This window comes from Nannospalax galili, unplaced genomic scaffold (assembly GCF_000622305.1).
Source record: "Nannospalax galili isolate Female #2095 unplaced genomic scaffold, S.galili_v1.0 scaffold18, whole genome shotgun sequence".
Classification (NCBI taxonomy): Eukaryota; Metazoa; Chordata; class Mammalia; order Rodentia; family Spalacidae; genus Nannospalax; species Nannospalax galili.
In genome coordinates, this window is record NW_008346548.1 from 10,412,034 (window position 1) to 10,430,294 (window position 18,261).

Here is an 18,261-nt window from a genome sequence, read left to right on the forward strand (position 1 = left end):
GTCAGATGCTTTGACTGCATTGTTTGTATGATTTTTCAAATTTGTTTTGTGGCAAATGACATTGGTTGCTTTTTCAAATGTTGCACAAACCATGTGTTTCTGTGATAAATTCCACATAGTCATAATGTTAAGCTTTTTTAATGCTGCCAGGTCTGATTTGCTAAAAATTTTGTTGATACTTTGTGTGTGTCTTGTTGAGGGAATTCATTTTTAGTTTTCCTGTTTTATAATGTCTGTATCTGGTTTCACTATCTGGGTAAAGCTGATCTCAGAGAATACATTGGAAATATTCCCTCCTATTTAGTTTTTTGCAAAATGTTATATAGGACATACCAATAAAACCTCAAAATGCTTTGTCAGGGGAAATTGAAATCAGTTTCTTGGGTAAATGTAGGACCATTCCGATTATCTGTTTCTTCAAGTGAGTTTTAGCAGCTTCTTTTAAGGAATCTCTTCATTTCTTCAAAGTTAAAAATTTTTGGCATGTAATTAACAACACTTCTTTATCCCTTTATTCTGTATAGTTCTGTATAGAATTATACTTGTGTCATCTCTTATTTCTGACACTGGTTATTTTTCACACTTTTTAGTCAGTAAAAGCTGACCATTTTAATTCATTTTTCTTTAAGAAGTAGCATTTTACTTTCATTGATGTTTTGTTTTCTATTTCATTGACATTCGGATTCTTTTTTCCCATTTTCTGCTTATCTTGGGTTAATTTACTCTTGTTTTCTTAGATTTTTAAGGTAGATGTTGAGGCAGTTTATCTGAGATCTTCTCTAATATAGGCATTTAGTGCCTGTTTGTTCACTAAGTATTACTTTAGCTATATCCCATAAATTTGAATATACTGTATTTTTATTGTTATTGTTTAAAATACTTTTAATCCTCCTTTTGATTTCTTTTTTGACTCCTGAGTTATTTAAAATGTGTTATATGGTTTTATTTAGGCATTTTCATGTATCTGTTGATTTTTAAGTTCCTTTGTGTTCAAAGGGTAAATTTAATTTGACTTGAATCTTTTTAAATTTATTGAGACTTATTTCAGTCCCAAGAAAATAGTCTATCTTAGTCAATTTTTTTTGTTATTTATTTTAGAGTATGCTCATTCATGTCTGTTGTTAATGGTGAATTCTAAAGGTGTTATTTAGATCAAGGGGATTGATACCCTTCACATTTCTGTGTCTTCTCTGATCTTCTAGATGCCCTACTTCATCCAGTTTTTGAGAAAGGACTATTGAAATCTGTGACTGTACTTATGAACCTAAATCTTTCTCTTTTTTGGGTGTTCCGTTTTGATGTGTTTTACAGCTTATTTGCTGGCGCATCAGTGGTATCATTTTGTTCTCTTGTTGCATTGGTTCCTTTGCCATTTTAAAGTTCTTTATGCCTAGGAATAGACTAAATTTTGAAATCCTTATAATATAGACATTACATTTAAATTAATATTAGTATTCCATCTTTTCTTCCTTTTTTTCTCTTTGTGTTCTTATGCTTAAAGTTATGTTTTATGGGGCCAAATAAAGGAGATCTTTAAAAAGAAAATCCAATTTTATAATCTCAGCTTTTTTTAAGGTATTTAGATTGTTTATAATTAATGTGATTTATTAAGAAACTCATTGGGCTCTAATCTACCATTCTTGGCTATTTTCCTTTTTTATTTTTATTTGTGTCTGAGTGAGTGTATGGCTTGTGTGTGTGCCTGAGGAGGCCAGAGGAGGGTGTTAGATTCCCTGGAACTAGAGTTACAGATGATTGTGAGCCACTCAGCATTGGTGCTGAGAACTGGAAGAGTGTCAAATGTTCTTAACCTCTGAATACTTGCTCAGCCCCTTGGCTATTTTTTTTGGGGGGGGTCTCATTTATTTTGTGTTACTTGTCTCTTTTTCTACCTTCATCACATTGGTTTTTGAAATTCATTTTCTGCTCTTTGCTAGCTTATTATCTGTTTGTCGATTTGCTTTTGTGCTTGCTTTTGGTTTTAGAGTATATAGTTTATATTTCATTACAGGTCTGTCATCACTTACAAGCAAGTCAAGAACCAGTTTTCAAATTGAAAAGTTTCCTGCCAAAATACCATGTCATTGGTTTGTAACCCAGGTCCTTCTTTTGCTATTCTTTTGTCCAGGTTTTTCCACTTCAGATCATTCCTATCCTCCAGACTTACTTTGAGAACCATTGCATTGCATTCATGATTATCTTGTAATGCAGTTAGATCCTGTTTCTCTGGGCCTTCACCATTGTCATCCAGTAAACATGTTATTGAATAAATGTGTAGAAATGTAATAGTGTTGCCTTTGAATCTAAAAAAGGCATAGTAATCAGTGTATCATAGTGGAATGGGTTGCCACATGTATCAACACTTAATCCTCATTCTAAACATACTCTAAATCTTTAACCACCATAAACTGACTGAGTGATGGGCTCCTATAGTTCTGCAGTTATCTTCCACTCTAATGTACATGTACCTTTTCAAGGCATCTAACCAAAGGCCTATACTACTATCTATTTTCCAATGACCTCTACCAAAGTAATGTTTTATGGAATATTAAGATGTTAGATCCTTGTAAGCCAAGAGTCAATAAACTTTCACTGTAAAGGGATAGATACTATTTTAGATATTTTTGAGGCTATACAGTTTCTGTTGTAACTCTGCTGGTATAATGCATGAAAATAGTTATAGACAATATGTTAAAGAATGGTATTCTGGATTTGGCTTGTGAGTCATAGTTTGCTGTAGACTAAACTAATAAAAACATGGTTAATGTATTGCTGTAGCTATTAGGTGGAAGCAATGTATTTCTGATTTATTCTCTTTCTTAGGATAGAGAAAAATGTTTACCAAATTACTACCTATATATCAGGGAATGAATTGATGAGTTCTATTAAGAGACCACATCTGGAAAAGAACTTAGAGTTTATAATAACCTGTCTCTCTTCAAGACACACTCATTGTGGAGACACCCAAGGATCTTTAATACCTTAGATGGTGGCACTTGTCACTGCAGTTATTTGGGGGATTAGTGTCTTACTGATGTTTGGATTGGAGAGGCTCCAGGGCTTCCATTGGCCTGCTCTTCTTTAATAGTTCTAACTCTATGGGTTTGGCAGTTGCAGTTGCTATGGATATCTGTCTATTAATATAGGCACTCAGGTTTTAGGATAAAAGCATTAATTTGAGGTGCATCTCACTTGACCTTCTAAGAAGTAGACTCTTAGAAATTCTTTGTAATAGCTGACATCTGCAAGTTCCCTCTCTGATCTCTTGACCACATTGGCATGCTGGATCACTGAACACTTGGAAAATGAGAAAAGTTTGGAATTTCTTTAAATTGTTTTAAGAAAGGGTAAAAAGTGATTTAAAACTAGAATTTACTTTAATATTAACTTTAAATTTTAATTCAGATTAAGCCTACATAGTATTTCCTATAGTCACCACATTAAAATACAGGGTTTCATTTGGTGGTTGGGAGGAGAACCTTTAAAATTACTCATGTTATGTTGGGTAAACATGGTGTTTCAAGTCTCCCCCCCACCCCCGTTATAGTATTTTCAAATTACTTTTAAAAAATTCATGATTTTCCCTTCAGACCTTTTGACCATTTCTCCCTATGATCTAACATAAATGTTTTTCTCTTGCCATACTTTATTATATTCTGAAATCTAATCTACAGATACCCAGTACTAACCCTGGGGTTAGTACTATTAAATGAAGTAATACATTGTGCTTTTGCTTTGTCTTTTTAAGATGCTTTATTATGGAAATATTCAAGTATATGCGTGTTAAACTGAAACTAGGATAATTAACCCTCGTGTACCTTTCATGCAACTAACAACTGATCAACATTTTTCTATTCTTATTTCATCTGCGCTTTACCTATTCCCCACTCAGCCACTTCATTATTTATTTCTATAGTTCTTTCTTTTTTAAAGGAAATTTTTAATCCTTTATATGCATCTCTGGTTTTAAAGTGGTGAGGTCAACAAATCAAAGGATGACTTGCTTGAAAAGGCACTTTTTTTTTTTTATACTCAGAGACACCTAGAGATGGGAAGATAAAAATGTAGACAGGCCTTGATTGTAGCTTCCAAGAGAAGGAACAGCAAGGTGGTTCAGGAGTGGCTAATTTGAATAATGTGGGCTCTGGGGCACAGGGCTGTGTCTAGTTGATATCTGGCCCTGGGAGGCCTCACAAAAAACTAGTGTCCTTGAGTATGAGAGGCTGGTAGGGGAGATGGTGGGTGTGAAGGTCAGGATTGCTGTTTGCATATGAAAGGGTCACTCAGGTAAATTTTTATCTTTGGGAATTAGCTAGTCCTGAGAGCAAAGTCCCAGATTGCCAAACCATCAGAAATGCAAAATAAAAAGATATGATAATATACATGGCTTAACAATATAAAACATTTCCATCTCCTATAATATCCTTCATGCCCTTTTCCAGTCAATCTCCACTTCCTTCCAGACATCGCTCAGGATTGTGATTTTTTTTTTTTCATTTTAAATAGATTTTCTTTGTTCCAAAATAATGTTTAACAAGATTATGTTACATGACACTTTGTATACAACTTCTTTCACATAGCACATGTCTTATATGTGCTATGGCATGTCTGAGTACTTTTTGTTGCTGAATGGTATTCCATTGTGTGAATATGTTTCAAGTTGGTCATTCTTTTACTGATGGGCATTACCTTATTTTCAGTTCTTGGTTATTGTAACTAAAACCACAGTGAACATTATGTCTTTGTTGACATGTTTTTATTTCCCATGAATAAAAATTAGGAGCAGATTTGCTAGATCAACAGATTAGTTGCATGTTTTAAGTTTTTAAAGAAACTGACAGTTTTTTGTTGGGTGTGGTGGCACACACCTTTGATCCCAGCACTGGGGAGTCAGAGGCAGGTGGATCTCTGAGTTCAAGGCCAGCCTGGGGGCTATATATAGGGAGACCCTGTCTCAAAAAGGCCAAAAAAAAAAAAAAAAAAAAAGGAAAGAAAGAAAGAAAGAAAAAGAAACTGATAGTTTTCTGAAGTAATTGTTCCATTTTACATTCCCACAAGTAATTGTTAAAACTTAAAAAGAAAGAGGTAGGGCCAAGTATGGTGGCACACCGCTTTGATCCCAGCACTCAGGAAGCAGAAGCCTGTGAATCTCTGTGAGATCAAGGATAGCCTGGGATGATCTACTTCAGAAGTTCCAGGCCAGCCAGTGCTACATAGTGAGACTGTGTCTCAAAAAGGAAAAAAAAAAAAGAAAAAGTAATTAATTTAAAAAAGAGAGGGGCCTAAAGAAATGACTCAATGGTTAAGAGTATTGGCTGTTCTTGCCGAAGACCCCGGTTGGAATCCCAACACCCATGTGGTGACTAGCAACCATCTTTAACTCCAGTTCCAGGGGATCTGATGCCCTCGTCTGTCCTCCACAGGAACTGCATGACACAGGTGCACTTATACACATACAGGTGTAATACTCATACACATAAAATAAATAATTTTTTAAAGAGGTAGGTTTATAGAAAGGAACTGATACAAAAATACCCTTCAGAATGAGCTTTTATTAGGAGAGAGCCTTAGGACCATTTATGACCATGATTAGACCTTGAAATAGAGCAATTAAGAGGATATAGCATCCTGGCCATAAGCAGCCAGAATGTGGCCTTGAAGTGAGCCTTCCCTTTAAATCCAGAGAGGCGCTGCCTTAGGAGAGACTATTGCCAAATGTAACATATTGGGGTTCCTGAGAACAAAGGGAGTTTCTGACCATAAACTTACCTTGCAACTTCAAGGCCATAGTATAGCATGTTTTCTTACCAATTCTCTGTCCCAGAGATAGAGCTGCATGGGGGTAATGGCCTGACTTCTGGGAGAGGGGGAGAGGCATCTAGAGGGTCTGTGATCTGACAGTAAGGTGATCTGACTGAGAATTTGATTACTTCATATCCTTACCACAATTTAATGTTGCTAGTCTTTTTAAATTTTATGTTTATTTTTTAAAAGTTACAGATTCTGGTGCTGGAGAGATAGCTCAATGATTAAGAGTACTGACTGCTCTTGCAGAGGACCCGGGTTCAATTCCCAGCACCCACATGGTGGCTACGAACCATCATCTTTAACTCCAGTTCCAGGGGAATCCGAAGCCCATTGCGCGACACGGGTATACTCACATACATGCAAGCAATACACTCATACACATAAAAAAATAAAAATAATAAAAATTTTTTAAAAGTCACAGATTCTTTCAGTTTCTGATGCCTATATTTTTCACCTGTCTTGTATGTTTTTTAGCTTACCAGGTGCTAGAAAGTATTACTCTGTTTTGGTCAATGCTCATAAGGCAAGTAGATTTCCCACTTTGCTTTAAGTTCCTATGTATACAAGTACATACCTCACAATCTAGTAAGTATTCCTTTCTGAATTATTGTGCTAAATATTATGGGGGCATTTTATGAAGATAGTAAACACTTTCAAGATAGGCATAGGAATTATAATCTGATAAGAAAAATGCAAAACTGACCAGGCATTGTAGATAGCAAATGCCTATAATGCTCCTAGATGGATGCTCCAGTTTGCTTCTGTTGCTGTAAGAAAACACTGTCCAAAACCAACTTGGGGAGGAAAAGGTTGGAGGCAAATGCAGGGGGATCATGGGTTTGAGGTCCCCCTAGTGAGAAGTGAGAGCCTGTGACAAAAAAAGAAAAGAAAGAAAAAAAAATACAAGATAAGACTGTGATATGTAAGAAGGAAATAGCATTTCCAGCTTGAATGACAGATGTTGGTGATAAGGAAGGCCTGTTGTTGATGAGAATACTGTGTTTGGGGCCATATAGCTGTCTGACCTGAGTTAAACTGTCTGACCTGAATTGTCCCTTAGCTGCCATAGCTTATTCCTCCAGGTCTTTTGAGCCTCTTCAATGACAGTGCCTTGTGCACTTTGCCTTTAACTTGGGACATAGCTGCGATGGTATTGTCATACTGTCCTTTAGACTCTTCACAGTGACTGTTCTGGAACTCTACTCCATCTGTTTCTCACTTTCTTAACTTTATTTCATCTTCACTGAATTATTTCTTTATACTTAGGTTCAAGTCTTCTTTTCCTCCCCTATACGCCTTATGGGGAAAAAGGAATTGTTTTCTCAGTTCTTTTAATGTGTTGCTCTTTTGTCCTTTTTCTCCTGTTAACTGCAGAAACATTCACATATGCTCTGACCTCTTAATGTCACCAATTACTTCCCTTCTTACAGTCTGACTTTTGCCTTCAGCTTCTCTTCTGAAACTATCTCACAGTCAACAAGCATCTTTTGGACAATAGATCTGATAATTTTTAATGTTTTTTCTTTCTATCCAGATGTTTCCTGACCCATCTGTAGATGCTGTTAGCTGCATCTTTCTTCTGGAAGGTCTTTCCTTCTAGTTGTCTTTGGTTCTTTGCACATCTGATTCTCCCATATCTGTTGTCCTAGTTAGACTTTGTCAACTTGACACAAATTTGTTACCTTGAAAGTGTGAACTTCAATTGAGGAATTTCCTCCATCAGACTGACTTGCGAACATGTCTGTGGGACATTTTCAAGATTGCTAATTGATGTAGGAGGGCCCAGCCCACTGTGAGTAGTGACATTCCTGGGCAGGTGGGACTGGGCTGTGTACACAGGGCAGGGAAGCGAGCCAGTAATAAGCAGTGTTCCCCATGGTCTCTACTTCAGTTCCTGCCTTGACTTTCCTGCCCTAGCTTCCCTTGATGATGAACTAAAAGTGGTAAGATGAAATAAACCTTTTCCTCCCCAAGTTGGTTTTGGACAGTGTTTTCTTACAGCAACAGAAGCAAACTGGAGCATCCATCTGTCTTCTTGACTCTTCTACCTTCCTTTGTAGCATTGGTCTGTTCTTTCCTTTGTCTTGTCTAAGCCCCTCCCTCAAATGGAGACCTCCTCTGTTTCTCCAGCTTTCCTCTGTTCTTTTGTTCTTTAGCTACTTGTTAACATGTTTCACCATTTCCTAAATTTTTGTGTTCAAAATGTCACCATTCTTTTTTTCTTCTTCCAGTGCTGAGGATGGAACTCAGAGCCTTGCAACTTACTAGACAAATATTCTATACTGAGCCACATCCCCAGCACCCATATCTCCATTCTAGATAAAATCTGAGTTTCTTTCTGTGGGTTAGTTGTAAGCATTCTCATCTTTCTAATCACCCAGATTTAAAGCCTTGGCATTTTTCTTTTTTACTTTATTCCCTTTTCCTTTCCACGTCTAATTCATTGCCATGACCTATAATTTTATTATGTATTTTAAAAGATTTATTGGGTGCTGGAGAGATGGTTCAGCAGTTAAGAGCGCTTGTTACTCTTACAGAGGACTCAGGTTTGATTCCCTGCACCCATATGGCAGCTAACAACAACCATCTGTAACTTCAGTTCCAGGGGATCTGACTCCTTCTTCTGACCTCTGTGGGCATTGCATGACATGGGTACACTTACACTGATGCAGGCAATACATTCATACACATAAAATATAAATAATAAAAGTAATTTTTTAAAAAAAGATTTATTTATCTGTATGTCTGTGTGAATGTGTGCCACATGTGTATGGGTATTCATGGAGGCCAGAAGAGGATGTGGGATCCCTTAAAACTGGAGTTACAAGTGGTTGTGGACTGCCTTCTGGGGTGCTAGGAACCAAACTAAGGCTCTCTGGAAGAACAGCAGCACTTTTAATTATTGAGCCATTTCTCCAGCCCCACTCCAGCCTCCCTCTCCCAAGTCTAAGTTTTTTTTGTTGTTATTTTTGTTGTTGTTGTTGTTTTGGTTTGGTTTGGTTTGGGTTTTGTTTTGTTTTTTTGTTTCTGTTTTTTGTTTTTGTTTTGTTTTTTTTTCTTGGTTTTTTTGAGACAGGATTTCCCTGTAGCCCCAGCTGGCCTAGATCTCACTGTGGACCACACTCAATCTCAATGTGGACCATACTGGCCTCAATCTCACAGAGATCCTCTTGCCTCTGCCTCCTGAGCGCTACAGTTAAAGGCATGTGTTACCACACCCAACAAAGTTTAATAACTTTAACTACCATAATAGCTCTCACTTCTGTCCCCATTTCTACCTAGCATTGTCTTAACTCACCCCTTCCTTTCAGGCAGTCCTTTGCAGTGACTCTCTCCTGAACTCCCTAAAGGTCATGGACTTTGAAATCAGACAGATAGATCCAAGGTCACTTTAAGAAGATAGCCCTTACTAGTTGTCATCATCATGATCATCATCATCATAATAATATTGTCACTTTGACCAAACCTAGACATACCTAGGATGAGGAAATCTCAGTTGAGAAATTTCCTCCTTCAGATTGGCCTATGGGCATTGGGGAGGGGTGGGCATTTTTTGGTTGCTGGTTGATGTAGGAGAGCCCAGCACACTGTGGACCGTACTCTCTCTGGGCTATGTAAGAAAGGTAGCTGAGCAAGCCAGGGGAAGCAAGCCAATAAGCAGTGTTCCTCTGTGGTCTCTGCTTCAGTTCCTGCCTTGGGTTCCTCCCTTGAATTCCTGCCTTGGCTTCCTTGGGTGATAAACTGTAATCTGTAAGTCAAACAAACCCTTTTCCTTCCCTAAGTTGTTTTTAGTCTTGGTTTTTATCACAGCAACTCAGAAAGCAAACTGGAGCACTAGTTATCTGACTTAAAGCAAATTATTTAACCTCAATTTACAGATGGAAAAAGTCAAGACACAGAGAAGTTAGCTATTCCTGTTTTATGAAATACCCTGTTTTGAAGGACATATAGGACAGTGTATACTCAGTGAGAAAGGCAGTCAAATATTATTTCTCTTTTTCTACTGTTAATCTCTTTATAACCCATTAATAGATTATTATGCTTTAAGCATAGCTTTAATAATACCAATCTCCTATTCTTCAGTGATTCTTCGTTATCTAATTTCCCATAATGCTTAGCAGTATTCAGACTATTGATTTGCTCCAGTCTCCTTTTCTGTCTTTATTTTCCATTCTCTCTACAAACCATCCTTTAAATCAAACAAAACCACTAGCTGTGTCCTATAACAGAGTAGTTTATGAGCATGATTTTTAGACTGGGGCTGTAGCTTGACTGTAGAATACCTAGGTGTCTACCATGAGAGAGAGATAGAGACAGAGAGAATGAGAGAGAAAATGAGAATCTATAGTCAATCTACCTATATTAAATACTAGTTTGCTTGTGACCATGGACAGACATATTAATTTCTCTAAACCTTCATTTCCTCTTCTGAAAGATACAGGGAACCTAAGGGCCTGTTAAACTAGGTACCTGACGATGGAGAGGATCCAACTCTCAGTGGGAAGAGGTGTTTTCATTTCTGTACTCAGGGCCTTTTCTCTGCATGGAATGTAGTTGTTGGCCTTTGAACCCAATTACATTGTATCCATCCTCAGAGGTCTTTCCTGGTTCAGATCACTCCTTCCCACTGCTCTGTCCTTCCTCTTCAACATTCTTTACCACTTTTATGTTAGAATGCATGCTACTTTCATATATTTCCTTGTTCTATCTTCTTTCAGCACTCAGGAGGCAGAGGCAGGTAGATCTCTGAGTTCAAGGCCAACCTGGTCTACATAGTGAGTTCCAGGACAGCTGGGGCTACAGGAAGACCATGTCTCAAAAAGACCAAAAAAAAAAAAAAAAAAAAAAAAAAAAAAGAGTAACAGTAAGAAGCTTCTCTGGTGAGAGTTGAGAGATGCATTAATCTGTGGGGATAACTACATCATAAGGAGTCAGTTCAATACTATGTGCATTTAGGAGAATAATAATAGCAGATTCTTCCCTATAACCTGTGACCTGTCTAGCCACAGGCTCCTAGGGCTGATAACACTGCCAGGTATGCAATGAACTGAGCATGTGCAGAAAATAAGAGGCTATGTATTACTTAGCCCTGAATAGGACACCTATATCACACTTTTTCCTCCCAAGGCTCAGGATCATTGTGGAAGAGGGGGAGGAAAAAAATATAAGAGCCAGAGATAGTGGATAACTATAAGGAAAGTATTTTCCAGACAGCAAGGCATTTACTCATATGAACTCATAGTAGTTGTGACAGTGTATAAGACCTGTGTAACCTCGAGCCAGACAAAATCCCAGCATGAAAGTTGGGAGGTGGGCAAAAAGCCTCAACCTTAGCTGAGGAGCTGTTGAGAACTGATAGCTCCTGGGAAGAAGAGTCAGTTTTCTTTCTACCTAGCTGTAATGCTGGGTAGGTTCACCAGGCTCCAGGGGTTGGACCCACATGCAAGAATATTTTGGGGACATAAATTAGGCTCAATAGGCCTTAAAAAATAATAGAGGGCATGAAATTGGGTGTGGGGGTGAGTAAGGTAGGGGTAGGAGGCAGAAGAGGGAGTCTGAATATGATCAAAATACATTGTCTGAAAGTCTCAAAAAAGCAGTAAAAATATTAAAATAAACAGAACCAAGAGTAGCAGTGCCTTGAAGGCAGAGTATGTAATTTGTATTTTGTATCTCCTGAAGCATAGAATATTACAGTCATGCCCAAAAGCCTGTGCTGTTGTGAACAAATGCATTAAGTCATGCTGACCAGTAGCTCTTTGGTTCCCAGGGATTTAGTCTTACCTCTTTTGGAACTTTTTTAAACTCTGTGAAAATCATTTATATATGTTGAGAAAATTTTAACTTTGTTGTGGAAAAATGTCATTATTGGGTTAAAGGAGGCTAATTAAAAGGCATTGTAGTAGAAGGTGGTTGCAAAACAAGCAAACAACTGCAGGTGATACTGTGTTGGACTGAGGAAGCAAAACAAAGCCCTTTTTTATCATGTATAGCCTCTCATCTGTTATTGCTTCACATATACAGTATACCCAGTAGTGCCTGGCGTGGTGCCAAACTGAAGTATGCTACAGGCTTTTTTGGATAGCAGCAGACCTAAAATCTTTTACTGAGATTAAAAAAAAAAAAAGTAGCACACATAGCATAATACATCAAAATGTGGCTAAATATCTCATTCAGTTATTAAAATGATAAAATATCCTTCTGTAATGTCAGCCTCTTATATTTTGGACTGATGAAGTTTTCTTAATAACTCTTCTCAGAAAATAAGCAGAGGTCCCAGGAAAGGGTAAGATGAAGTGGGAAAATCACCATGGTAGAATTTCTTTCCCACAGTAAGTTGGCACAGTGCCAGCTGTCCTTGAGCACAGTGCTTACCTTGTCCTTGTTAAAGGAGGCATAGTACTTGCCTTTAATAATGTTGAAATAATTAATTCATAAATGGTATACTATTATTATAAAACAAGTGCTCTAAGGCCAAAAGGCAAGTGCTAGAAACTTCATAACTGATATGGACTTGTGCATTTCTTAAACAGATTTCCACCAACACATGAAAATTGTAATAACTTTCTGTTGAAGAACGACCACACCTTACCTGACCTTACAAAGCTAGAATTTTCATTTGTTTCGGGTTTTTTGTATGGTAACTTGTTTCATGTAGAAGTGTGATTTAATAGTTGTTGAGATGTCAGTTGGTTTTATTCTTGAGGCCTATTTCCTTTTTATGAAAGGGCAATTCCCTTCACTACTGAGAGAGGGTAGAGCAGGAGGGAGAGAAGCTATAAAATATGACTAATTGCTAGCTAGTTGGATAGATTTTTAAATTGTGACTTATTTTTCTACTGATAAAAGACCATGGTATCAATACTATACAGAGACATTGGGTTTTTAAGTCTCAGAGAAATTTAATGAAAGACTAGACATGGGCACAAAAGAAATTACAAAAATGTTATTCCAGACTAGTATTTTCTAAGATTTGCCTTTCTTTCTATTAATGTTCCACCTCATTAACTTCATTGTTGGACTTTTACACTTCAGTGGTTTAAATCAAGTAATGAAAATGTGGTTCTGTTGTCCTGTCTTTGCCAGTGTCCCTTTTGAAGTCTAATGATTATGTATTTAGTTTGTTTTCATTTAGACTCCATTGTTAGTTCTAACAAATAAAAAATGATCGTGAAAGGTAGTTACTGTATAAGTGAATATTTTATGCTGTTGAAGCCCTAAAAGCTAAGAGAATGTTTTTGTAAAGATGGTCACCTATTTAGCTGGTTTGTTCTTGTTTTTATTTTGTTTTGTTTCAATCATTTTTACCTTAAGTAGTATCCAGCTGGCCAGGAACTTCACAGCTGTAAGACTTCATTCTAGTGTAGAGTTCAGATTGATGATAATATATGGGCTTTCACATACAGCCGGTGGTATTTATAGCTCTGGACCCAAATGAGGCAGGCTCTGCCTAAAAGCAACCTATGCATATTCTTAAAACTGTTTTCCAAGCCTAGTGTGGTGGTACAAACCTTTAATCCCACACCCGGTTGGGGGGGGCGGGGGTGTAGAGGCAGAGGCAGGCAGGTATATCTTTAAGATCAAAGCCAGCATAAGGTTACAGGGAGACCCTGTCTTTTTTTAAAAAAAAAACAAAAACAAAACAAAACAAAAAAAAACAGTTTCCTAAACGTTTTCAGAAAACAGGAATTGTGAAGTGACTCTCCAAGCAGAGTTACCTTTTGCAGATATTTCTACTGACTTGCAAAGTATAGATGTATTTAGACAGTAAGGTGGGTTTTTTTTCTTGAATAATTTAGTGCCAGATTTGAATTCTCCTCAGCACGGTATATCCCAAATAGAAGTTAGAAGTGTCTGTTAAAAATGTAGAAAAAAAGGGTTGTTTTGAGTTCAGAATGGCGCTTTTTATATTGTCAAATATTTTGCATTTTAAAAGAATATTTAATTACTAAGAGACATTGTTTAAAATTACTGATATTTGGCCCTTCTAAATTGAACAGCAAATTTCCATTTCACATAAGTTTAGCCTGTGATACTAGTATTCATTTCTAACCATTTCTTTTCTTTTCTAGCTCATCAGCGACTGGAACCAGCAACTCTGTCAGGGGTTGTGGCATTTATCCTTAGTCTTTTATGTGGAGCTCTGAATTTAATTCGAGGCTTTCATGCCATAGAAAGCCTCCTGCAGGTACTGTGCTATTTTTGCCATTTCAGGTGACTATGCCTATTCATTCTCCTCGTTACATAATTAATTTGAATTGGATTAGGACTTAGTATAATTTACAGTGCTTGCTCAAAACCTGTGTTCCTATACCTGCCCTTCCCTGCCTTCCTTCAAAACCATGATTTCAGAGCCAGGCGTGGTGGTGATGCATGCCTGTGATTCCAGCCCTCAGGAGGCTGAGGCAGGAGGACTACAAGTTTGAGGCTGACCCAAACCACATAGTAAGCTCCAGACCAGCCTGGGTTTTATAGCAAGACCTGTCTCAAAACAACCAAATAAATAAAACCAGAATAATACTAAAACCAAGTACTGATTTCCAGTTGGCTTTTTTACTCCTTCAGCATATTTATCAAGTGCTCTTTTGGAGGCACTGTTGATAGGCACCCTGGAGACACCAAGATTTGTGTGACATGGACCCTGCATTCTCATAGTTTAAAGAGAATTTGGAGGCAAAGAATCTCGTAGTATTCAGAGCCAGAAAGAGGAGATGTTGGTGTCATCAGGAGAGGTGAAGAAAGCTTTGTGGAGAGATGGTGAGCTGGTACTGGCAGAGAGTGAGCAGGTAGAGAACAGTGGAAGTGGGAAGATTGCCCCCGTGGGTTGTGTTACTGTCCAGCCTCTGTGCATTCCTGTGTAGGTAGTCTCTGTGCCTTTTCCTTTTGGTCAGTGTCCTTTTTAAACCTGAGCTACCTGGTTAGGGAGAACATCACTAATTTCTTCAGATATTTCATTTTCCAGAGGGATTTCTTCCTGAGATGATCTATCAGAACTTAATAACCTTTCTCTTGTGCTTTCTCTGTGCTTCTTGGAATTTCCTTTCCTAAATACCTAGCATATTTGTTACACAGTTGTCCTTCCCATTGTTTCCATTTATTTTTCCCAAGAATTCTTGACACTGTCACATTATGAATCAGATCTGTGTCTGTATGTATCTTCAGCATTAAGTTCAGAATACCATTTATACAAACCTGCTTAGCAGTCTAGGTTTGTAGTACCATTCTAAATATCTTCTGGGTTCAGCCACCTAAAGCCAACAAAAAGTAGAAATGATATCACGGATTGTGAGAGCAGAGCTGTCCCAAAAGGGATGCATGGGGCTTCTCCTTTTCAGTTTCTCTTTCAAATACTTTGTTTACAAGTAAATCTCCTGTCTCCTTTCATGCATAGGATGCTGGCTCCCATCCCTCTACCTTCCTGTTCCTATCCCCCTGCCAGGTTGAATTTATTCCAGCAGAAGGAATTCAGTTTTCAGCCAACTAACAAGCTACCAAAAAGAAGAAATGGGTGATTGGAAACTGCTGACTGAAAAGCTAATAAATAGGTCTTTTGTTTTTCTAAATTTTATTGATGTGATACAAAAAACAGTAGGATAAGTGATGAAGAGTTGGTTTTTCTAGGTAGAGCGTGCTTGGCTAGAGAAAAGCTTTACTACCACAAAGCCATGTTTATATCCCTGTCTGAAAATAGTGTATGAGTTCTGGAACCTGGGATTTAGACTATATTGCCTATAAGTTAAGATAAAGACAAGGCTATCAATCTAAGAGAAACTAATTTTCTTCATGCAGTTGGTTTTCCTTTTTTGTCCTTCTTGGGCTGATTCTTTCCTTCTTTCTCTTCTAGCTCCTAACTTAAAAGCTGAAGAAAGTATTTGTATACTGTAGCTCTTCATGCTTTTGAAATGTTATAGCTGGCTTAAACCTTTTATTTCTTTTTTTTTTTTAATGTGTATCAGTGTGTTGCCTGCATGTATGTGAGTGCACCCATGTCGTGCAAGACCATGGAGGTCAGAAGAGGGCTTCGGATTCCCCTGGAACTGGAGTTAAGGACAGTTTGTAGCCGTCATGTGGGTGCTGGGAATGGAACCCGGGTCCTCTGCAAGAGCAGTTAGTGCTCTTAACCGCTGAGCCATCTCACCAGCCCCAAACCTTCTTTTATTTCTAATTGTCCTGTGTTCTCCTTCTCTAACCAGTAATGTATCTCATTGCAGGTGTTAGTACTTTTAGGTTCAGAAGAATAATCTGATCAAACTATTTCCCACTTATGTATAATTGGTTCTGTGATGTCTCAGCTTATTTATATTTTAAAAAGATAACTTTATAGACTAATTAGCTTTCTTGGACATAGATGCAGAAATTTTTAGCAATATATTAGCAAAGCAAATCCAGTAATGAAGAAAAGCAGTTACACAGCATAACCAAGTGGGATTTAGCGTAGCTGTACAAGGCTGATTCTATATTTGAAATAAATTATTTCAATCTATTACATCAACATACTGAAGAAAAATAGTAACCATATCAATAGATGTAGAAAGACATTTGAGAAAATCTAAAAATTTCCATCCATAATTTTAAAAAAAACCATGGAGCGGGGCTGGAGAGATGGCTCAGTGGTTAAGAGCACTGACTGCTCTTGCAGAGAACCTGGGTTCAATTCTCAGCACCCACATGGCGGCTACAAACCATCCTTAGCTCCAGTTCCAGGGGAATCCGAAGCCCTCTTCTGACCTCTGTGGCATTGCACGACAAGGGTGCACTCACATACATGCAGGCAATACAGTCATACACATAAAATAAAAATAATAAATAAAAAAAAATTTTTTAAATCATGGAGCAAACTAGGATTAGAGGGAAACTTCCTTACCTTAATAAGGAACATCAACCAAAAAATCCTGTGCAATTAATATCATCTTTAATGATGAGAAACTAAATAAAAACAGGGTAGCAGTGTCTCATCTACCACCTTTATTTAACGTTGTATTAGAAAGCCTCAATAACGCAATAAGAGGAGAAAAGGAAATAAAAGGAAATAAAATATAGACAGATTGAGAAGAAAAAAGTAAACAAGTTTACAGAAGTCATGATTATCTATATAGTAAATATCAAGACAACGAAAATATCTTCCTGAAACTAATAAGTGATTATAGCTAGGTTATAAGATACGGAATTAAAATGTACAAAAATTTCTTATTATGTGCTAGCAACGAACATTGAAATTTAAAAGTACCAAAAAGAGGTGCTTATAATATGCTTATAAATCTGGCGCTATATATACATATATACACACACACATATATACATATATATGATTCGTATAAAACAAATTCTAAAACTCTGACAAAAGAAATCAAAGATAAAAATGGAAAGAGATTACATATTTAGTGAGAGGAAAACTCAATATTGTTGAAGTGTCAGACTCAGAGTTTTATATCTGTCAAATTGATGAGGAGCAGGAGGTGTTCCCTATCAACTACTTCTCCAATACCAACTATATGTCCTACAATTTAACTCAGTTTCAGTACTGCCTACCTGTACATAGCACAGAACTCAAAAGCTAAGGACTCAGTTTCTTAAGATTGCTCTCAATTCTAATGCCAGTCAAAAGACCAAATTGTCACCTGTATTATGACCAACTGGTTATAAATTAGAGGTTCTCACAACTCCCTCTTTGGGTGTAATCATTTGCTGGAATAGTTTGTAGACTCAGGGAAACACATTGGCAGTTTATTTTAAGGGATATTGCAAAGGACACAGGTGAATAGCCATATGAAGAGATGCATAGGGAGAGATCTGGAAGGTTCCAGGCATAAGAGCTTTTGGTCTCACATGCCAATATGTTTGCCAACCTAGAAATTCACCAAACTCCATTCTTTAAAGATTTTTAGGAAGGCATGATTGGTTATGAACTTATTAGCTCCTCTCTCCTTCCTAGAAGATTGGGGTGGGGCTAAAGGTTCTAAATTTCTAATCATGGCCTGGTCTTTTTTGGTATTTATCACTGATCCAGGAATCTACCAAGAGTCACTTCAAAGCAAAAGATGTTTCTCTCACACTGGAAATTCCAAGGGACTTGGGAGTTCTGTGTTAAATCCTCCCGTAACTCAGGAAATTACAAGGATCTTAGGGTTCTTTAGCAGGACTGGCTTTAAAGACCAGTTAAGACAAAAGACTCTTCTAGTGCTTTTATTTATGGGGGGTTTAGGAGCCCTGTGTCATGAACAAGGGCCATATTATTTATTACCATTTCACACCCAGGATGATCTGCACAGTACTGATGAAGAATAAACTTGGGGACTCACATTGTCCAGTTTTAAGACTTACTGTAAAGCTACATTAATTAAGACAGTGTGATATTGGCAAAAGAATAAACAATGAATCAATGGAACAGAATAGAGAGCCTAGAAATATATTTACATCATGTAGTTAACTGATCTTTGACAAAAGAGCTAAAGC

At 37.4% G+C, this 18,261-nt stretch overlaps 1 protein-coding gene across 2 annotated transcripts in view; it reads left to right on the forward strand.

The window, feature by feature from the left end:
* The window catches only part of Sec22a (SEC22 homolog A, vesicle trafficking protein), a 66,922-nt gene that overhangs the window by 31,290 nt on the left and 17,371 nt on the right, over nucleotides 1-18,261 (forward strand). For both annotated transcript variants that reach the window (XM_008842954.3, XM_029568220.1), the window contains exon 5: nucleotides 13,881-13,996. In XM_008842954.3, coding sequence (XP_008841176.1) covers nucleotides 13,881-13,996 — 116 coding nt within the window. The remainder of the gene's footprint in view (nucleotides 1-13,880; nucleotides 13,997-18,261) is intronic.